The 22,871-nt window shown below is 40.4% G+C and overlaps 2 protein-coding genes across 7 annotated transcripts in view; one reads left to right on the forward strand and one right to left on the reverse strand.

Annotated features, from left to right (window-relative positions):
* Eaf1 (ELL associated factor 1) lies at nt 1-13,878 on the reverse strand. Its single transcript, XM_076872209.1, has 6 exons — nt 13,515-13,878; nt 11,194-11,288; nt 8,756-8,892; nt 6,964-7,184; nt 5,148-5,381; nt 1-3,226 (listed from the first exon to the last, which is right to left on the reverse strand). The coding sequence occupies exons 1-6, from the start codon at nt 13,876-13,878 to the stop codon at nt 3,180-3,182; spliced, it is 1,098 nt and encodes a 365-aa protein (XP_076728324.1). The 3' UTR covers nt 1-3,179.
* The window catches only part of Mettl6 (methyltransferase 6, tRNA N3-cytidine), a 23,841-nt gene continuing 14,848 nt past the window's right edge, over nt 13,879-22,871 (forward strand). For 5 of the 6 annotated variants that reach the window (XR_013092889.1, XM_076872292.1, XM_076872451.1 and 2 more), the window contains exons 1-4: nt 13,879-13,998; nt 14,792-15,471; nt 16,199-16,333; nt 20,466-20,636. Coding sequence is in view for 5 of the 6 variants with exons in the window: in XM_076872292.1 (XP_076728407.1) it covers nt 15,115-15,471; nt 16,199-16,333; nt 20,466-20,636 (663 nt within the window). In the remaining variant the exon portion in view is untranslated. The remainder of the gene's footprint in view (nt 13,999-14,791; nt 15,472-16,198; nt 16,334-20,465; nt 20,637-22,871) is intronic. The other variant, XM_076872375.1, reaches the window with a different exon arrangement.

Raw genomic sequence — 22,871 nt, forward strand, 5'->3', positions numbered from 1 at the left:
TAATAGAATAAACAAAAAACTCTATACAGCAAATATTTTACATAAATGTAAACATGCATGTCTATTTCATAATTAAGCAAAATGAATTTTTAGGCACAAGATTTTAAAAATCATGAAAGAATGAGACATGAACCCAAGACAGAAACAACAGAAGCAACAAAAATACACATTTCATAACACTTCAATTGGTCTTGTCTTCCAACCTATTGGTTAAGGCCTGAGTTTCAGAAATCCTACTTTTCTTGCCAAATGGAAATATCCAGTTTGGCTGTACCTAATATATATCCACAAAACAGACAAATAATTATTTTTCAAAATAATGTAATAAATACCTCTCTCTCTCTCTCTCTCTCTCTCACACACACACACACACACACACACACACACACACACTCTCTCTCTCTCTCTCTCTCTCTTTCTCTCTCTCTCTCTCTGCTGAACCAGCCTGTCTAATAGGGAAGTAAAAATTTGGGAATTTTCAAGTCTTCCTACCACTGAAGCAAACCACATAGAAAAAATAATTCTGTTACAGAAATAAAATGATGAGTGGCATTATTAGAAATCTCTAGTTCATTTGTATTATGTTTCCCCAAATCATGTTTTTACTAAGGCTTGCCATGGCTCTTCAGACACTCCAGACTTCATCTTTCTACCCTGCCTAAATGACCCACAGCAGAGACGCTGCATTAAGAGGCAACTTAACAATTCAGTTAAGAGACTTCAGCACAGGCACTGTATGGTCAGCTTAGTCCAAATGCCTGGAATGTTCTCTCCTGGGCTTTACTGCTTAGCCTTCTCTGCCTCCTCCCCGACAGGCTTACGCACCGGAATAGCCTGTGATGACAGTCCCTAATTTTAAGGAGCTCACACCAACCAGAGTTCAAGCAAGAGAAAGGTCAGTTTGTGTACACAGGGTACTTCACAGGGGTATGAAACGAGTAGAGGAAGAGTCCATGAAGATGGTACCTACAGAGCCTCAGAAGTGGAGTCTGGAGTGAGGACGAGGAGCAGGAGAGAGAGGAGGCACAAAGACAGAAGAAAAAAATCCAATTTGGCTAGCAGAAGGATATTTGTGAGAATTCATCTGTGAGAACACATTTCTAGAAAAGAAAAGATTTCCTTATTCTGGTGAGGAAAGTTGGGTCAGGGTGGGGAGTATAATGGAAGAACAGAAGCACTGAAGGCTTTGCACAGGGAACAAAACCCAGAGCCACACTGAAGAATTCCCATGCATACTGAGTGGACAGATGACATAGGAGAACATGTGAAGCTCAGAAAGCGTCACTCACCAAGCCCAGTGCCACATGCAAGTATTTCCTATAGAAACAAGTATCAACCTAACATGCCAAAAACCATTTCTGACTAAAGAAATCAAGGCTTTTGGAGAAAAAAACAGGGGAGGTGGGGGCTTAAATAGATATTCTTCATTCAAGTTCCTAGAACCTGCCCCAGTCTGAGCAAGTTAAGAGCAGTGACACAATTCCCCCATCCAGGAACAATTCAAGTCTCCCAATCCTGACCTTAGCCTTCCCTGAGCTATCATCTGCAAGTAATTATAAGGCAATTATCAGATCACTATAGATAAGTTCCTACCCTAGTGCGGGCTGCTGCTGGGGAACAGCTCCTGTCCCACCCCCAGCTCCCTGGAGTCACTATGTGGATGAAATAACTGACCTACAAGGTACAACTCTGACCAAAGCCCCCACATGGGCCACCCCTTTCTTCTCTAGGTTCAGACTGTGTCCCTCCACTAGCTAGGGAGGGAGAGGTCATCTGAGTAGAGGAACCCAAGGAAGGAAAATCATTAATGTCTTGATGCCTACTGAAACAAAACAGACAGAAATTTCTGAGGACACAGCCACTAAGACGATACAGATGGGTTGCTCCAAACGTATCACTAGATGGTTTACCACACATTCACTCAACATGAAACATTTACTAGCGACCAGTTTCCAGCAACAACAGATTCAATTGGAAACGGCACACTGTCAAAGGCAATCTTGTGACTTTCTTCTGGTTTTATATAAAAAATACAAGTCAGTCTGGAAGTCAGGCACAAACAGTGGTACAAAAGCATTAAACAGAAAAACCTTATCAAAGAATGTGCTCATTCCATATTGCAGAACTCCTATCTAGGCTCTGGTTTCTGAAAACTTCCTGCTGGTTTGTGTGTTCGGAGAGGTTTCTTCACTACACCTCTCTTCCACTCCTACCCCCCACCTGTCAAAAACCACCGAATGAAGATCACCTAAGATGGAACACACGGAACGAAAAGCCTGGATCCTACCTAGTCCCGTGTGTCAGCACCACGGCTGCTGGTTTGATCTGCTCACTCAGCCTCGAGTATTTAAGGACTGTCTGGATCTGAATTCAAGCTAGAAATACCCAGTGCTTTTGTCTTTTGGAATCCAATAAAAGTGCCAATGTACATCTAAAAGTTCCACGTGTAAGCATCTCTTGATTCCACTAAGTGAAATTCAGGGAGGGAGCAGTGAGAAAACCCTGGACTGGGCCTGGACACTGGCCCTGGCCAGCTGTGCTTTCCTTTCCTAGCCTGTAAATGAGGGGATTGTGCTGGCAGATCTCAAGGTTCCCCGCCCAGCTGACACCCGAGGACTCCACTCAAGTCCACTTCTACATGGGCTTGTCAGGCTGGGTCAGACAAGCTTCCTTACCACTTAGTGTCAACAATTTAAAGTGGTTTTGCCATATTTCTATGATTTCTATGCATGTTTCTATGATGCAGTTTGAGGTTTCCCTTCCTCCTGCTCCTCCAGATTGTTTCAATTCACTAATGCAGACCACTAGGCCGAACGGATGGCTACGGAGGGTTAAAACCAATTCACTGGCCTGGTGAAGACAGCGCCTTTGAGTAACCCAGGCCAGGGCACATCTGTCTGTTTTTCATTAACAATGTTAACCAAATAGAAATATAATCCTGTTAGTTCTTCTATAGATCTACTTAAACTTTGAAATAAGAGATTGTTCAAAAATTACATGAGAAAATCACCCATCACCACTAAGTTAAAGACTTGAATATCTGAGAGCGCCAGAACCTCCAACTCCTACTACAGGCACTGATCCACGACATGTTCCTCCTGGCAACGGACTCCATGCAAAAGCAGCCCGGTCTTGCAGCAGGTTCGTGCACCAGAAAGTAGATTTTGAAAGATCCGGTGCTAGTCATCACTGTCACTGCCAGACTCGCTCAACTGCAAGTCATTTCCTACAGAAAGGAAAGAATAAACCTTAACAAAGACTTCTCCCAGTTCATTAGTGGACTGCCTCGGCTATCACACTACCATAAAACCTTGCTAATTCAACTTAACCCATTTTGTTCTGTTGTCTCAGATGTGGAACATGCACAAAAACTTAAAATACAGCATACAAGATGTGATTATATAACAACAAAGAGAATTATAACAATTATAATATCAGTCAATATAACACTAATTAATATTATTAATATAAGACTACAGTATGATTTCCAGACTATTTTAATACACCTGTGTCAATTTCATTGAAATATACTTTGAACTAAAAGCTTGGGGCTTAATGAGTTAATCAGGGAGGAAAATCAATTTGGCTAACTGAAAAAACTGGTATAATCAACATTTCCAAAGAAATGCTATTTTTGGTATCCACAAAGCCCAGCAGTACTGCTCATTAAAATAGAACAAGGGAGAAGTAGACAGACAGCTTTTAAATGTGTTAATACATGACAAGAAACTAAGATCCCTTTGCTGGCATTGTTCACATTAAGTTGTTTCATATAAGCTAAGAAAACACCAAGTGAGGCTTCCATTGTGGAAGCTGAATGCTGATTACACAGTTGTATGCTAATCCAATGTCCCCTCTGATACACCTCTGTCCAAGATATTCATCTTACTTTAAACCTTGAATGTGAACTAAAAGCTTTACAAAGCCCCAGACTGTTACTTGGTATGCAAAATTTAGAATTCAGGAGTGACTCAACATTTCATGTTAACATAACAGGAATACATATACTGGCACCCCAGCTGGTACCACTGGGATTAAAAAACAAAAGTGAACCTCTATTTCTGGAAGGCTAATTTCCAGGCCAATTCTTCTCAAAATCTGTTCAGAGGACTCTGGAATCCCTAGAATCCTTTCAGGGCAACTGGCCCCGAGGCCTTCCTTTTCTAACTCCCTGCCTGTGTGAAGCCAGATTTTCTTCATATAGTTCAACTTATGTTGAAGATAGGGCACATCTGACAATGTACTGAGACATTTTTGGTTGACACTGTAGGGAGAGATTGGTCCTGTCATCTAGGGGGCAAAGGTCGGGGATGCTCTTACACATCCTACAAAATATAGAACAGCCCCACAACAAACAAGATTTATCCAGTCCAAAATTTCCATAGTCCCCAGATTGAGATTATCTTTGCCTAGTTGAGGTTAATGAGGTTAGCTTCCCCACCGAAGTTAAAAGACCTTTCAACTTCTTCAAAGGAGGAGAACCAAGAAATGAATATTCATCAGGATTCCAAAGAGAGAAGCCTTTTTGTTCTTGTTTTCCTGCTTTACTTTAGTATCATGCATTAGAAGTCACCCAAGCCAGGTGTGGAACATGCACCTGTAATCCAAGCAACCTGGGAAGCCGAGGCAGAAGGATCACAAGTTGGAGGCCACCCTGGCAACTTATCGAGGCCCTGTCTCAAAATGAAAAGGGCTGGGGATACAGCTCAGTAGCTGAGCACTTGCCTAGCATGCACAATTCCCCCAGAAAAAGAATGAGGAAAAAAACCAACCAAACATCACAATATCCTTCTTTTCCCTCTTGCCAAAGCTAGTAGGTTTCTAAACACAGGCAATGGATTCTTTTTTATAAAAGACTTGGATAGTGTGGTGGCAGGTTGTCTCTTAAACTTGGTGTATGCAAAAACCAAGAACCCATTTATTCATTTTTCAGGATTTCCCAGAATTCACAAAACCTAATTTGTGATAGTAGAAAATGGAAAAGACAAACAGCAGATTTTTAATTTTGTGCCTGTCTTTTACTGTTTGGTAACACACTTCTTTCTGCTCCAAATTATCTTTGCAAGATCCTCTTCTGGTCTTAAAGGCCTTCAGGTTTACAGATTCTGCTGGCCCTGTCTCAGCCACTGAAGGGAGAATGCACTTACTGAGGGTATTCATGAGCTGGTTGCTTCCTTGTGGCCGACTGGTTCCATTGGCGACAGCAGGCCTGCTGTTGTATGGCTGCTGGTGTGAAGGCTGGGGAGGAGAGGCCGGGCCATTGTCCTCGCCTCCACTACTGGAGCTGTCGTCATCACTTCCTGAGGAGCTCTCAGAGTCTGAGGAGCTGCTGCCACTGCTGCTGCTCATCTGCTCAATGATGTCGACCTCAGCCCTCAGCTCTGCAATAACATGAACGACAGGGTCAGCACAGCAACAGCTCTCAAGGCAGAGCTCCAAAGCCTCCATAAACAGTGACCTAGCAAAATGGCAGCAGGAAGGAACACGCCAGAACAACTCCTGCTTCTCAACTCCTTAAAAACATACAAACAAAATTACCCAAACCGAAACAAACAAACAAAATACCTAACCTGTTTGCAGAGAGACAAAAAAAATACTGAATTAACCAAAACAAACAAAAAGCAGACTGCTTCAGAATAATGACCATTCTGTATAGGAAACAAATTAAATCTATTATTTATTTACTTTAAAAAAAGGATTATGAATTATGATTCTTATTTGGGTGAAACCCCAAATAAGAGAAATATTGTGTTAAAGGGCTGGAAAAATATTTGACTAGGAGCTGGAAGGTTCGAGTGCTTATTTTGGATCTACCTTCAACCAACAGAAAGACCCAAGAGGAAGTCAATGAATTTTCAAGTCACTCTGGAAACATGAAAGCCAGACAACCGCTGAGGTCCTTTCCAACTCTATGGAGGCTTGCAGGAAGAATCATGGCAAGTAAAGAATCACAGCAGAATACCATTCCTCTTACATATTGGAACAAAGGCCATGCCTGTCAGGTTTTGCATTTTTCACAGATGTAAGGAAGGAAAACTGTGTTTTACCTAGCCATTCAATGTCTAGGGATACAAGGAGAATGATGACAGATTTTCCCGTCCAAACATACAATGTGGCCTTAAATGGCTATGGCTCCTTTAAACATAACACAACAACTAACCACTCACCATCTTATTCCTATTCAACTTTGTAGTGGAAACTTCCACAACAGCATTCTAATATCAATGAGAGAGGAAAAAAAAAAAGAGGTATAACAACTGCACAGTGCAGAGAGTGACTCTATTTGCTAAAATGCAGCATTTCCATAGGTTGGGAAAAGCAAACTTCCAAAACAATTCTTTATCTTTCCCTGTCTTCTACTATTGTGGATTTTATTTTGTTTTGTGAAAACTTACAAATGTGAAATAAAATACTTAACCTCATAAACTCTAACAGTCTGGAGGAGCAGACTACATAGTGGGAGAGAACCGAGGTAACTGTGCCTAGGGTTTGCAGTGGGAGAGCCAAGCCAAACCTCTAAGTCTTTCTAGACCTGAATCCATTTCCACTGATCACATGGCCTCTTTCATATTTATACACTTTGTGTTAGCACAAAGCATTTGGTGATATTGTTTTAAATAGTCCTCTAACTTAGGTACATTAGTGTGGAGTTCAGAAACATTGCCACATTTGGTTTTCTAAAACCCTCTTTCTCAAAAGCCTTAAAGGTATGCCATATGGAGCTTCAGATGGCAGTCATGCTTATTTAGAGTCTGAGACTTTAAGAAGAATGCTGCCAAGATAGTCACAAATAAATACTAGAAGGCCCTAACCAGCAGTTCTGGAGGAGTCAGCTTTGAAGAAAATCTTTTGATAATAGCAAATGTCCGGGCTGCCAGGTCAATGCAGCAGCTCTGTGATCTCCTAAAGAACATGGACACCCTACTCCATGTTGCTATCATGGCTCTAGAGAATGTTCTCTACCTCTTTTGATGTCATCCAGCTGAGGTTCAGGTGAGGGGTTATCCTTCAAGGGAGAAGTTTTGGGTCCAACTGGAGGCTTGGTTGGTGCTCTGAAAGACATGGGTGGCGGCGGAGGTGGTGGTGGTGGTGGAGGTGGTGGTGGCTGTGGTGGCTGTGATGGCTGTGGGGGACGAGAGGGCTGCTGTTCCATTCGGGCCTGGATTTTACTGCTCCCCTCAGCTCTAAAATGAGATAGACTTTAAATCAGATGGGCTAAAACAGCAGTTCTCAAATTTGTCCAGGTGACCGAATTCTTGGAAGTCTCTGCAAAACCCCATGCCCTTTCCAGAACACTGCAAAATACTGCTATTTGTCATTTGGTCATGAGAACTACTCTCTAAAGAACTGAGTGTCACCACATTCCAGTACTACACTGTGTGTCAAAAATAGAGAGATTTTTTTTTTTTTTTTTTTTAAGTAGACTTGTTGCCCTCAAGGAGATCACATTTTACAGCCATGATAAAAAAAAAAAAAAAAAAACATGCACATTACAATGTGATTATGAGATTCCATCTTACTCTTTGACTTGTTTGCAATACACAGTTATCATGAATTCAGGAGTTCCTGAATAAACTAGCTCTTAAAATACTGGCCAGCATACAAATTTTTCCATTATCTATTTACTGCTTGCCCACCGTGTCACAGAGTTCTACTGCAAACGAAGAAAATTCTACCCATTAACAATTTCTTTTGTGCTTCTTAAACTTTAGCACATGATCACCTGGAGATTTCTGCAGAGTCTGACCTTAGGTAAGTCTTGAGATTCTGCCTAACAAGTACCCAGGTGATTTGTTGCTGCTAGTCCCCAGATCACACTGAGTAGAAAGGAAACAGAGGACCACACCAGATACTGGAAGAGTAACAGAGCACCTGTTTCACTGCAGGCGATCATACAATACAGCAGCATGAGAAGGGTTGGGCTCTATACCGGCTGCCCAGTGTGGTCCTTGGTTGTAGCTGTCCAATTTAGGGAACTCACAGCCTCTAATCCTCAGTCTCCTCATGTGTTTTTGAGGTTATTTTTAAAAAATATAATAGCACCTTTGTAAAATTTATTTGTAAAGATTAAATAATGCACATAAAGCATCCAAGCATTGTTTGTCTTGTGATAACCTCTCAATAAATGAGAGTCATTTTTATTGTTTTGTGGAATTGAGTCAATGAAGAAAAATAGTATGTGGAGACAAACAGAAAAACATTAGATTGTAACACTGTCTTTAAAACTGAATTACTATGTTATAATAATTACTGTATTACAATGTAATAAATAGAACCACTGGTTATTTATAGAATGAATTCTAATTTTCAAGTAAACTCTAACTGGCTTCATATAAGACATGGTGTGCCTAGCTGAATGAACTATTAATGAAAGTTCACTATTCAAAAAAATAGGCAAAGTTTTATTTTGGCATTAGTCAACTCAACTGTACCCTAAAAAAAGTAATGTTTTTAACCCCAATAAAATTATGCAATTATTCTTTCTTAATTATAAGTCTATAAATATAAATCTAATCCCTTACGTAGATTATTAACAACAATCATGGGTTTGATAAAATTGGATTAATTATAAATTACTCCCTTAAAAGCATTATTTCTTTTCACTGTATTTAAGGAAAATAACAATTTTATTGATTTGTGTAAGAAGACACAGGCAGAGTTGCGAACATCCCATATTCACATCTTCATAAAACTGGAATCGGTACTACAAAGGTTTAGAAACATCATATAAAACTGTATCTGTTTTTTAACATACCTTGTTTTCTTGACCTGAATGCTGCTACTGAGTTTTTCCAGCACATATTCACCAGTGTCATGATTAATAATAAGTACACAGTCTTTCTGATAAGGCCGTTTGTTCCCCTTGAACACAGTCATTGGTGGTGTGGATCCCTATTTGACACAAAAGTATAAATGATCAAGCTAAGCACACCAATTATGAATATCAAAACTGACATTATAAATGACTATCTCATCAAATCTCTTATCAGAGCTACTCAAAAAGACAGAACTGATCTCTATTTTAATTCCTTCTGGTTTCCTATATAAAAATAAAAGAGAAATAATCCAGCAAGAATCTGTGACCTTACAACTGGCTCTAGGTAATTAAGAAATGCAGTATAATTTTTTTTAAATTACAACATACGTGTCTAAGGGGTTGAGACAATGTTACAAAGAATAGTAAAGTTTTATATAGAAAAAGTAATTAACCATAATAAGTCTAAGTAAAACTTGAATAGTAAAACTAGTGAGTGCTCTCTAAATTTCTTAACTGGAGAGTCCAAGGCTTTTCATCATGTCCATAACCAACAAAGCCTTGTTGAGGGCAGCTCATTACCCTCAGGAAGCACAGCCTGCTAGTCATCTGCCTAAGCCCTTCAATAACTCCCCTGTCACCCTTAGGCCAAAGGATGAAAATCTTTGAGCCAGCCATCAGGCCTTGCACCACCCAACCCTGGACTGTGTGTGCTTCAGAGCAGCTTCTCTCAGATCCTCAAGCTCATTCCTGCTCAGGCTTTAACAAGCTTCTGCTGGCTACATCCTCTCCCACCCCCAATACTGGGAATTGAACCTATGGGTGCTCTACTACTGAATTTTATTTATTTACTTACTTACTTATTTATTGAGATAAGGTCTGCTAGGTCAGCAGGCTGGCCTTGGATTTGTGAACCACCTGCTTCAGCCTTCAAGTAGCTGGGATGCCAGGTGTACACCATGGCACATACTGCCCGCTCTGTGTGTGTCTGTATGTGTGTGTTTATTATTTTTCATACCAGGGATTGAATTCAGGGGTGCTTAACCACGGAACTACATCCCCAGCCCCTTTTATATTTTATTTAGAGACAGGGTCTCACTAAGTTGCTTAGGGTCTTGCTAAGCTGCTGAGTCTGGCTTTGAACTTACAATCCTCCTGCCTCGGCCACTGGGATTACAGGCATGTGCCACAGTGTCCAACTTTGCCTGCTATATTTTGAATCTCCTTTGAAGTTACTCTACATTCAGATTGAGTTCAAGGGTAATTTCCTTAAGAAAGCCTTCCCTGGTTTTCTAAAATACGTGCTTTTTTTTTTTTTTTTAATTTAAATTCTAGACCGCAAGTTCCACAAGAACAAGAAATGTGCCTTATTGCTCAAAGTTACGTTCTTCAAGCCTCAGTAGTCACTTGATTAATATTTGTTGTAATATTTGTAATGATTTAATGCCTTGCTTTGAATCAAAAACTGCTTGGCTCTTTGACTTCTTATTCATACTAAAAAAAACCTTAGAGTTAGAAGGGACCTTAGGGACAATTTATCTAACCCTTTCATTTTACATTTGGGAAACTAAGGTCCAAAGGGAGATGATGTAACCCGACACAGCAAATAATGAAATAGCTCTTTGAATGGGAAGATAATTTTTCCTTAGCACAGAGGTTTCCAGATCCCTGTCCAGAGACTTTTTATTCTATCAGTAGCCACCAAGAACTTACTATGCTTCAGGACAGAGCTGTTAAGTGCAATGACACATGTTTACAAAGAGCATCTTGTAATCAGAAGAGGATTTTTTTTTTTTTTTTTTTTGGCTTATTTGTTTGGTCTGGGGACTAGAGCCAGGGCTTGCTGCATGCTAAGAGCATGCTCCTCCACTGAGCTACATCCCCAGACCTCTTTTTTATTTTATCTTGAGACAGAGTCTTACAAGATTGCCTGGGCTGGTCTGAAATTTGCAATTCTTCTGCCTTAACCTCCAAGTAGCCGGGATTATAGACGTGTACCAACACATCTGGCTTCAATGTAGTTTTTAACTGAGTTTTTCATCCTTAAATTGCCCACATGCTCCAAACCTTTGGTTTGCTCAGTATCTGATATGGCTATTTATCAGTAGGGCACTGGGGCTCTTCTCTTCAGAGCTGCTTAGGAGAAAAACTATGTACATTTATCAGAGGTGCTAGGTGTCCACATAGAAACCTTGCCTTCTTTGTAGCATATAGGCGGCAAGGGGAACTTGGGGAAAATGACGAACATTTTAACCAAGTGCCTGAATAACTTGATTGAACTCTACCCCATCCCATGATTCAAAATTCCTTTTTTACTTATGTTGGCACTTTAGAAATCTAAAAGTTTTTACAGTTGGAAATTCAAATTGCAATATAATCATATACAAGGATTCACTGTGATGCTTTCATTAAAACCAACAACAATGGGATAAACTTACAGGAATATGTGGCAATGTAATTGTGACTTCATCTCCTTTGCCAACCTGAAGCTCTCCTTCACAGGACGTGTCTATAGATGCTGGTTTAAAATCATCTAAAGATAAAGGAAAAGACCAAGTTATAAGAATAAGGAATTCCTGGACATTTTCATTTAAAAATTAATTTTTTTTTCTTCTTTTCTATTTTGAGGTACTGGGGATTGGACCCACAACCTTGCACATGCTAGGCAAGCACTCTACCATCAAGCTATTCCCCTAGTCCTTTTTTATTTTGAGACAAGGTCTTGCTAAGTTGCCTAGGCTGGCCTCAAATTTGTGATTTTCCTGCCTCAGCCTCCTTAGTCACTGGGATTACAGATGTGCACCACCACATGCTCAGCTAAGAATTAAAATTTTTATTACATACATGGAAAGCAAAAATCATTTAGAATTCTTTAAAAACCATTTTATTATGGAAAACTTCACTTTTGCAAAAATAGAGAGAAAAGTACAATAAACCCACAAGTACCTTCATTCAGCTTCAATAATTACTATCTCAGAGACAATTCCATATACTTTTGCTCCAACCCCCATATGATTATATTGGGCAGGGGGTAAAGGGGCCTAAACCATTTCCTTCTCCCAAGGGACAGTTGAAAACCAATGCCTCATCATCCACAATAAGGTGTTTTATTAGGATAATGAAGATCAAAAGCAATGAAGCATATGAAAAAAATACTTGATTGTAAACCCTATATGAAAAAGGCCACAGCATCATAAAAGCTAATTCCATTTTGCATAGAAGCTGTCGTAATTTGCTACACTTACTGGACATGGCAGCACACCCCTGTAATCCCAGTAACTTGGAAGGCTGAGGGAGGAAGCCTGCAGATTCACAGCCAGCCTCAACAACTTAGTGAGGCTGTAAACCTAGTGAGACTGTCTCAAAAGAAAAAAAAAAAAAAAAGGGCTGGGGATGTGGCCCACTGGTTAAGTGCCCTTGGGTACAATAACTTGTAACAAAAACCACAAAAAATTTACCACACTCAATTCCATAACTTCTGTAGATATTCAGACCAGATAGATGGTTGGGCTGTATTTCCAAAGGTTATCCTGCTGGTGTTTCTGAATCACAGTTAAAGCACAACCCAAATAGCCATCTTACTTCACCTTTAACCCACACTTGCCTCAAACTGCAAGCCAGGAGTGTACATGAACATTTCCCTTCATTGGAGGAATAGATCAACTTAGCAAACTCAGGAAATGAAGGTTTAATCACATTCCCAATATCCTCTCTTTGAAAGGGCTGAATCTGCTATCAGTAAGAAGCACAGAAATGGCACAGCAAGAGGCCAAAGATGGAACTTCATTTTCTAACACACCCTCTTCCTATGTGTTGAGTCACATCTATTAGTTCCTCTGATGAAAACAAGCCTCAACCAATGTTAGCACTACAGGAAACCAGAAGCATGTGAATCACAGGGGGATGCTCAGTCAGCCAATTCCTAACAGCCAAATCTTCACCCAGGACAGAATATAAGTACCCCCTCTCAACAGTCTATAATCACAGAGAAGAAGGTCCAGCATAATGACTATTTCCACATTCTTTATGTCTGCTCTATTCTGTTTCCAAACATAGATCCAACCTTAACCTATGCCAGGTTCAAATTCTAATTTTATTCTTCTCCACAAGGGACCTGGTCCAGAAACCAGGGTGGTGCGGGTGACCTCAAAAGACTTCAGTTTAAAGGCACGAAAAGGCGTGGAGGTCGGGGGTGGCGCGACGGATCTGACAGGGCGCAGAAAGGATGCAGATTCCTTGGTTGAAGTGGAGACACAGCAAAGTGTCAGGATGACTAAAACCAAGACAGAAGAGGGTGGGAAAGCTGAGGAAAGCAGAGAACAGAATGAAACTGAAAGAAGGCAAATGAGGCTTACAGCAAACGATAAATCTTTTAAATATGCAGGCCCCCACCACCACCACCACCACCATCACCTCTAGGATAATAGAAAGGGAAAAGGATTCGAGGGAGAAGAGAAGTTCGGTTTGGGAGTTGGGTCGAGAGGATGAAATAAGAAAGAGGCCAGTGACCTTCGGGGTTCATGTGTAGGATTATAAGGTAAATGAACATTTGGGAGTGACGAAAGATTTTGTTCGGGAGGAGTAATCCAGAAAAGAAATGAAAAAAGAAAAGGATGAAAGGAGCAAATCGGAGTCCCAGAGGATCTGGGGTAAAAGAGAGGAGAACTGACGCTGGCAGGGAAGTCCCCGGACCCCGGAGGGCCGAAGGAAGAAAGGAGGGAGCTGAGGTTGGCATGTGGCGACTGGTGCGCTGACTTACAGCGGATGGTGTGGAAGGAGGCCCGTGGCCGCTTTTCGAAGCTCTCCCCGAGCCGCAGGCAATGCTCCTCGCGGTCCAGCAGCGGGTTTGCGGTCCCGTTCATGGCCCCACACCTGCCTCGCGCCCAGATCGGTTCTTTCTTGGCGCGGCCCCAGCACGAGCTCCCGGCACTGGTGCCCGGGAGGACGGTGCTCCCGGAACACCGCTCCGGAGCGCACGGACAGCCGAGCCGCCGCCCACCTGGGACCGGAAACGAGTCTCTGCGTCGGGACTGGGGAAGACTCTGAGGAACCAAGGCCGCAGGACTTCCGGCGTTTGGTAGGTACTTCCGGGTTCCTAGCGGAAGTAGCAGAGGTGGTGCCATGGTCAGAGAAGTCCGCCGGAAAAATCCTAATTCGAAGTTCTCCTAGCTGGTTAGTGAATGCTCTGGATGTTTCACCGCGGTTCCCGAATTCTGTCTTCGAAGCCCGTGCTTGACTGAGGGGTGAGTGTGCCCTGCCCTACCCTGTAGGTGAGTCAGGGAACCGATGGCGGTCGAGCCCAGAGCGTGGAGAACTAGGTTAACTCGAGTCTCATAGCTGATGTGGGCCGCTCTCCGCAGGTCCTTAGCGACACGTGCGGCCTAGTTTATCCCGAGTGTCCTGCGAGAGATGGGTCCTCGGATCATTAACCACGTGTCATTGGGTCACTACCCCTGCTTGGCGCCGCGATGACGGTGAGAGGGCTTTGGCCCCTGGAAAGCGCGTCTCCCTCTGGTTCATGCGGCAGCTTCTTGTGATTGCGGTCAGAGCTTAGCTCTGTGTCCTCCCAGAAAGCCTGTCTCCGACCCTAAGGAAGCGCCGATCCTGCTTCTGTTGGGCGATTGACCACCCGCTTTCAGTCCGGGCAACTGTTGTGGTTGTTTTTTAAGTCACCCCTTTGACGGGCACCGAAGATGGATGAGTATTTTCTTTTCAAGGTTTCTCAGTCTATTCACGGAGGTGGTTCTTTTTCTGAACTAAACCGGCTTATTGTAATAGTTGACTCATTCCGGTTTGAATTCGAGTTCGGCGCGTGAAACCGTCCTGGCTACTGAATGTAAGCCCTCTGAAGGTAGAAACTGTGTCTTGATCTTCTTTGTGACCTCTCCTCCTTTCGGGGGCAGGGTTTTGTGTAGAGACAGCATCTGGTGTTTGATGAATGGAACCCATCCTCTGAAAGTACTATTTTAGAACCATCGACCCTGCTAAAGAGCTCTAGAACCCCTAATGAGCTTTTTTTTTTTTTTCTTCCTCTAGGAAGCACCGTGTTTGATAGATAAATAGAACCCAGTGTCCCCAACAGTTATTGTAGAGCCGGGCGCAGTGGCACACCCTTGTAATATCAGCTACTCAGGAGGCTGAAGCAGGAGGATCACAATTTGGAGGCCAGCCTTAGCAATTTAGTGAAACCCTGTCTCAACATAAAACATAAGAAAAGCTGGGGTGTGTGACTCAGTGCTTAAGCACCCTTACGTTCTATCCTCTGGTACCAGGGGGGAAAAAAACTATTTTAGAACCACTCACTCTGCATTCTAAAGAATTGCTCAAGAATTCCTAGTGGGAATCTCATTCTTTTTTGTATGAAGCACCGTAGGCCTGAAGAAAACCCATCTGAGAAAACCCTGTGTCTTCATTGTCAATATGGATTCCTCAAATTATGCAAGGATGGAGAATCTTCATTAGTGTTAAATGCATTGCCACCAACATATGAGATGGCTTCATCACAAAGGAAAGGACTGCAGGCAAGAATTCTCAGTTCTGAAGAAGAGGAGAAACTGAAAAGAGACCAAGCTTTGGTGTCTGATTTTAAACAACAAAAACTGGAAAAAGATGCTCAGAAGAACTGGGACCTTTTTTACAAAAGAAATACTACCAATTTTTTCAAAGATAGACACTGGACCACCAGAGAGTTTGAGGAGCTAAGATTATGTAGGGAGGTAAGCTAATATTTCACCTTATCCTGAACTATTCTTCATTTGGAACAGGTGTGTGGAAGAGGGGTGCTTTATTGCATTCCTGAAGGCAGTGTGAAGTAGAAAATTTATGAAGTCTATCAAAATGCTTGGTACCTTAGGAAAGAAATAGTATTTGGTCCGTAGTTTTAGCGATTTTTAGCTAACGTTTAGAAGAGAGGACATGCATAGATTTTCTGTTTTGTTTTTTTTTTTAAGGCTACTCTGAAAGTTGTAAATATTAAATATTTATTTGTACTGAGTGAATTTAGTGACAAATTGAAAATAATAGCAATTAATGAACTATTTATTGTGGCCCTTTTTCTAAGAAGACTTGTTTTCTCAAACTTTATACTAAATCTGTGAAGTGTATTGTTATTCCCATTTGTATGTAAAGCTGAGGCACAGAGCTATTGAAGTGATTGCCCAAGGGTAGACTGCAGGGGCAGAGGAGGATTTGGGGTTTGAGTGCAGGTAGTTTAGCTTCAGAATCTGTTCAGTTAGCCAGTATATTGGGTTTTTTTCTGCACAACCTGCCCAATGTTGGATGATGATATGTGAGGTACCGGTATTAACTTTTATTAGTTCTGTTGTTTATCATCTATTCAGTGGGATGAAAGACTTTGTAGCTCACATTCTGGGCCTTTTAGTTTGGTTTATTTCTTCATTATTCAAATATAATGTATTATAATTTTGGGTTCTCTTTCACCAGTTTGAAGGCCAAAAATTAACCATGCTTGAAGCTGGTTGTGGGGTTGGAAATTGTTTATTCCCGCTTTTAGAAGAAGATATGAATATCTTTGCCTATGCCTGTGATTTTTCTCCAAGAGCAGTTGAATTTGTTAAGGTTGGTACACCATCTATGTGTTTTGCTATGTTTCTGTTTTCTTTTGTGTTTGACCTGCCCCTTGCATCCATTTGCCTAATTGCAGTTCTCTTTCCAGTCCTCTTTCTTTCCACATTCTTTATGTCTGCTCTATTCTGTTTCCAAACATAGATCCAACCTTAACCTATGCCAGGTTCACAAATTCTAATTTTATTCTTCTCCACAAGGGACCTGGTCCAGAAACCAGGGTGGTGCGGGTGAATGTAATTTTCCTTTTACATACATAAGGAACACGTATAGAAATACATCTCTATTCAAGAAAAGTATATACTTTATACCTGCTGTATAAACTTTTTCTTTGCTGAACTATTCTAAAGTGAATTACAAACATCAAGACTCACTCCTAAATTTGTCTCCCCAAAATAAGGCCTTTTTTTTTTTTTAAATATAACCACAATTAGCTTATATCCAGCAAAAATAACTTTAATTCCCTAATGTCTTTAATACCTATCCCAGATTCAAATTTTCCCAAGTAGGTCCAAGTTATCTTTTTTTTTTTAATTTATTTTTTTAGGTATAGATGGACACAACACAATGCCTTTATTTTTATGTGGTGCTGAGGATTGAACCCACGTCCCACCCGTGCGTGCACTCTAACACTGAGCCAAAATCCCAGCCCCCCAAGTTATCTTATATAGTTATTTTCAATCCAGTCACAAACTACCTCTTACACTTCCCTTATGTCATTTAAATCTCCTTAGCTTAAAATGCTCCTGTCTTCCTGTCCTGAACTATGATTTTTCCCACTGAGTTTTTGGAGATATCAAGTCAATTTTCTATAAGGTCTTAGGTTCCAAGTTGGTCTGATTGTTTCTTGGTGTTATTGTTTAATTTGTTCCTTCTATCCTCTATATTTCATATAAACTATAAGTTAGGTTTAAATCAGGTAAAATTTGGGTGCATAAATATATTTATTTATTTATTTATTTTTGTATTTTTGTCAATTTTATTTATTTATATGCAGTGCTGAGATTTGAAACCAGGGCCTCACATATGCCAGGCAAGTGCTCTACCATGAGCCACAACTCCAGCCCCACATAAATATATTTATAGGTGATGTTGTATTTTGCATATTGCATCTGCCAAGCAATAATATCTGGTGATCTCCTTACAAGCTGTAGTAGTCGTCTTACTCCCTAGGTTAAGGTAGCAATTGCCTAATTCCCCTACAATAAAAATATTTTCCTTTTGCCATTAACAAATATGTGGGGGGCACTTTGACAACATGCACATCAACCTTTTGCAGTTTTAACATCCATTAGATCTTTAATAGTTGTAGATAGTGTCCTATTTAATGTAACTTGATTTTTTTCACTCTACATTATTATGTTTTATAGTTTTTCATGTTAGTACATGTAGATTACCACATTATACACATATCTGTTATGAAATTCCATAAAATGGATAGATATACTTACATAATAGTTACCTTGTTGTTATTCATCATTTGTATCATTTCTAATTTTTTCCTCTTACAAATAGGGTTTATGTGATGGGTATAAAACTTATGATTCCCAAAACATGTGTACACATTTCTCTGTGATGGACAATGGAAGAAGTAGAATTTTTTGGAAGAATAAGCACATTTAAATTTTTATAGCTACTACCAGGATTTCTTCCAAAAAGATCATACCAATTTATAATTTCACCAATAATTTAAAGATACCATTTTCTCTATTCTCTCAATATTTGTTGTCTGTCTTTTATTTTTGTCAATCTTTGGGTAATGTCCCTATGTTTTGTTCTTTATTACCAAAGATATTGAAGACCTTGCAATATGTAAATATATTTTTTTTTTCTGCCATGAAAAAAAAAGTACTTATCTTTTGCTGTTACCTCATAGCTCTTAAATGTTGTTTGGGTTCCCCCCCACCCGGCCCCGCAACTTTATTCTTCCTTGCATTTTCAGTTTGTATAATTTCTATCATCTGTCATTAAGTTCACTGATTCTTTCCTAAACAGCAAGTGTTCCTACTGATGAACTTGTCAGAAGCATAATTATTCATTTTCTTGTCCATGTTTTTGGTTTGGGGCATTTATATTTGAGTTTCCATTACTAAAATTACCTACCTAATCCTGCACATGGTCTATCTTTTCCATTAGAGCCTTTAACATTTTAATCATAGTTATTTTAAATACCCAAACTTTTAGTTCCATCATCTATGTCATGTTTGAGTTTAGCTCTAAAGATTGCTTTCTTCAGAATGTTTTTCTTGTCTTTGGTATGCCTTGAAGCTGGACATATTAGGGCAGGAGATACTGAGGTAATAGGAATTTGTAATAATCTAGCCAGGAGCTGGGGTGTGTTTGAAGCTGTAGCTATAGTTACTTGTGAGGTTTGTTGTTGCTATGGGCACCAGACTTAAAACCCTCTGGTGGCTTGCCTTTGGATATTCCCCTATCCTTTTCCCCAAATAGAGTCTGTCTCTGGCACTTTCCTGGTTGCAACTTATGGATATTATTATTTGGGACTTCTTGGTGGGCCATGGGAGAGAGTATTATTATTCACTAATGCCACTCTGCAGTGCCCCTGTGTCTCAATGGTATGACCTTCATATGTGTTTCTACTTACAGCTTTTCTTATCCATCACTCTCCCAGCTGCAGGATGTATCTACCAATATCCCCTCTTGATCTTGAGGCTGTTTTCCATGCAGACTGATTGGACTAGGGCTGAGTGGTTCTGTTGCCCCAGCTGCAGAAGTATTCTATAGTGTCCTTAGGTTGCAGGCCCCAGGTGACCTTTTCATGCAGATTTAGCATTTTCTTCCTTAAAGGATATGAGAAAAACTACCACCAGAAAGCACCATCCTTTCCTTGAGAGCCTAGCACTATTACCCCTTTAGAGGGCTGGAAACAGTTCTGTATTTTCACATTCCAGTGCCCACTTTTGGTCTCTAGCAATTTGCCAAATTTCTAGTTTTGTCTGTCTAGGTAGAGGGCTTTTGCCTCAGGTAAGCCAGTGCTTGGGTCTTGTGTCTGCCTGATAAAAACACATCTTTCTCCAGATTTTGGGCTGGTGGGTTCTGTGATCTCTGTCCTTTGATGGGTTCACAAAAATCTTTTTTTTTTTCCTCTTTGCAGCTATTTTCTTGTAAGGGCAGGAGCTGTGTCTTCCCACTTCTGTGTATCTCTGAGCTAAAACTAAAAGTTGTAACACTAACTGAATGAGAAATTCATTTTTCTACTCTGATAATTATCACCTTCTTTATCTTTTTATCTTGTTACATTTGTCATGTAAATGTTAAACTCTCCCACACATAGGTATTTGGGGACTTTATTCTGTCTCAGTGATCTCCTTCTCAAACCACATTGTTTTATTATTACTATATTTTGCAATATGGTTTGATGTTCCATGGTGTATCTCCTTTTTCATTTTAAAAATTGACTTTTGCTTCCAGATAAATTCGATTTACCTTGGTAAGTTTCTATAAGTCTATTGGAATTTAGTTGAGATTGCATTGGATCTATAGGTGAAATTATGAATAGAATTGACATGTTTTCAATATTGAATTTTCCCTTCCAGTAACTTTATGTATCTATCTAATCAGGTCCTCATTTATATGGAGGAACAACTTAATATTTTTCATGTGTTGAAGCCCGCCAACCAAAATATACCAGGAATATACTTGTAGTAAAAAAAAAAAAAAAAAGAAGAAAGAAAAGAAAAAAAAATTAGTTTTCTTCATCAAAGGAAAATACGCTCCAGAAGAGCTGTGGGAGCCTCCCAAGAAGGGGAATTGGAAGGCTTCCCACAGGGTTTAGGCTTAAAGGGGATGATTCAGAGGGTTAGGAAGCACAGATCAATTTTATATTATCATCCCTCTGCAAGTACACATTTCTGAAATGCTCAGTTTTGAACAAGTGATAGACTATATTCTTTCCTCAATTAAAAATGATTTGCTAAAATGATACCTTGCCTCTTGTTCTGAATAATGCATGCTTTACATGGTTTTATCCAGTAAGAAGAGCTGGTTTTATTTCCGTGTAGTAGTACGCAGATAGAAATAGGATCTTCTTTTGATGGTGTATGTTTTGTATATGTCAGCATGGCAGTTGCATTAAAATTCTTTTTTTGCTTTTTTCCCTCTCTAGCAAAATCCTTTATATAACACTGAGAGATGCCAGGTATTCCAGTGTGATCTCACTAAAGATGACCTTCTAGATCATGTACCACCAGAATCTGTGGACGTTGTCATGTTGATATTTGTGCTCTCGGCCATTCACCCTGATAAGATGCACCTTGTTTTACAAAACATTTACAAGGTTAGTGGTATGGGGTCTGCACTTGAGGGTTGGACATCCAAATCCCCAGGTTTACCTTCCCTCTGAGGTTCGTGTACTGTTGAGAGTCACAGGCTCTTTGTTCTCACTATGTAGATGGTGTTTTCAGCATATGAAAAGGGGTTCTCTGGCAGAAAATACCCACCATAACTTTGGATTTGTTCAGTGCTGTGACTGTTCTTAGAGTTTGGCTAGCCCTAGAGCAAGGATGATTTTGAGATCTGTGGAGGTGAGAGGAATAAGAAGTTCAGTGGATGCGAAGTTAAGAATACCTAGACACAAAACCTGGTTTTACCACTTAGGCAAGTTCCTTCACCTCTGTTTCTTTACCTGTGAATGTTGAAGTAATAGCTTCAAGATTTAGGATTTGAGGAAGATTGGATGAGATGGGTATAAAGTACTTAGCACAATGCCTAGAACATGGTAAGCCTTTTCAAAAGTCAGCCATTAAGGTGTTGCTGCTGTCATTATTGTTAGTAAACTGGGAAGAATCCAAGCTGCTGTTGCTATCAGGAGGCTGCTGTAGCACTCAGGAAGTAAAGATTCACTCATGAAGTCATGTATCTTAAGACAAGCCATCTGCCATCTCTGAACCTCAGTTTCCTTGTCTGTAAAATGGGAGTGTCTCACAGAGATGAAGGTGACATCATGAATCTGGGCATTTTATAAACTATAGTGGAAACTTACCTATTATAAACAATTGGTTGCAGTGTTGGTTAACTTTAAAAATCAATTAAACCAAGAAATCTTTAAAAGTGTTAAACATTTTATTATATATTAAAATGTAGGGGCTGGGGATATAACTGGGGATATAGTTGGTAGAGTGCTTGCCTTGCATGCACAAAACCCTGGGTTCAATCCCCAGCACACGCACACAAGTGTTGAGTTTTCATCCTCGCATTACTCCTGATGGAGGGCCAAGACCCCCCCCCCTTTGTTTTTTTAAGGTATGGATGGACCATTAATCATTTACATAAACCACATATAATATTTTTAGTGTTTTTAATTATTTTGGGAGGGTAGGGTGGTACTAGGGATTGAGCCCAGGGGAGATTTACCACTGAGCTACATCCCCAGCCCTTTTTGGTTTTTATTTGGAGACAGGATCTCACAGAGGCTGACTTTGAACTTGGCAATCCTTTTTCAGCCTCCCAAGCAGCTGGGATTGGCCATGCACCACCCTTGGCAGTTTTAGTGACTCTAAAAGTGGAATAATAAGCCTGGCACAGTGGCACATGCCTATAATTTCAGCTACTGGGGAAGCTGAAGCAGAAGAATTGCAGGTTTGAGGCCAGCCTGGGCAACTTAGCAAGATCCTGTCTCAAACAAAAAAGGGCTAGGGATGTAGCCCCGTGGTAGAGTGCTTGCCTAGCATGTGTGAGGTCCCGAGTTCAATCCCCAGTACCAAAAAAACCAAAAACAACAACAACAACAAAAACGGTGAAGCAAGAACTTAAAAGAGTTGGAAAGTAATCTAAGGGCAGATTCTGTTGTATTTTTATCCAAAGTTTCTCACACCTAATTGTGAAAGTTTATTCAGCATTTCTTTATCAAGTCTTTTCAAAATGATCTACCTTTTATGGAACATTTAAGTGCTTTCTATTCGTGTACATATTTCATTGTTATATATTCAAGTTACAGAATTATAGTCTAAGTATTACTGGCATAAGCAAGTTTGGGAACAAAGACAAGTGACCAGTGTAAGTGTGCAGCTCACAGCAGGTGTGGGGAGTTGCTAAAATGCAGAAGCATGTGCTCTGCAAAATTTACAGCCTGCACCATTCAGGAAGTCACAGGCCACAATTACTCTGCATTCAGATGGAGATGAGATCAGTCAGCAAGTTGAGGAAGCTAGATGTTGGGTAAGAGAACTTCATTGAACTACACTGAACTTGGGTGCTTAACCACTGACCACATTCACAGCCCTTTTTCATATCTTATTTAGAGGCAGGGTCTTACTGAGTTGCTTAGGGTCTCGCTAAGTTGCTGAGGCTGACTTTGAACTCAGATCCTCCTGCCCCAGCCTTCCGAGCCAGGAGGGTTATAGGCATGCACCACTGTGCTTGGCTCCTGGTATTAACTTGTAAAATTAGTATAAGATAGAAGTCACTATAAAACCAGAAGTCACTAGAAACCTATTAGGGAATTATTCTCCCTTATTTTTAAACATTCAGATCGCTGCACACCAATATTAGCCCTCTCCTTATGAGTTTTGTG

This window comes from Callospermophilus lateralis, chromosome 1, assembly GCF_048772815.1.
Source record: "Callospermophilus lateralis isolate mCalLat2 chromosome 1, mCalLat2.hap1, whole genome shotgun sequence".
Classification (NCBI taxonomy): Eukaryota; Metazoa; Chordata; class Mammalia; order Rodentia; family Sciuridae; genus Callospermophilus; species Callospermophilus lateralis.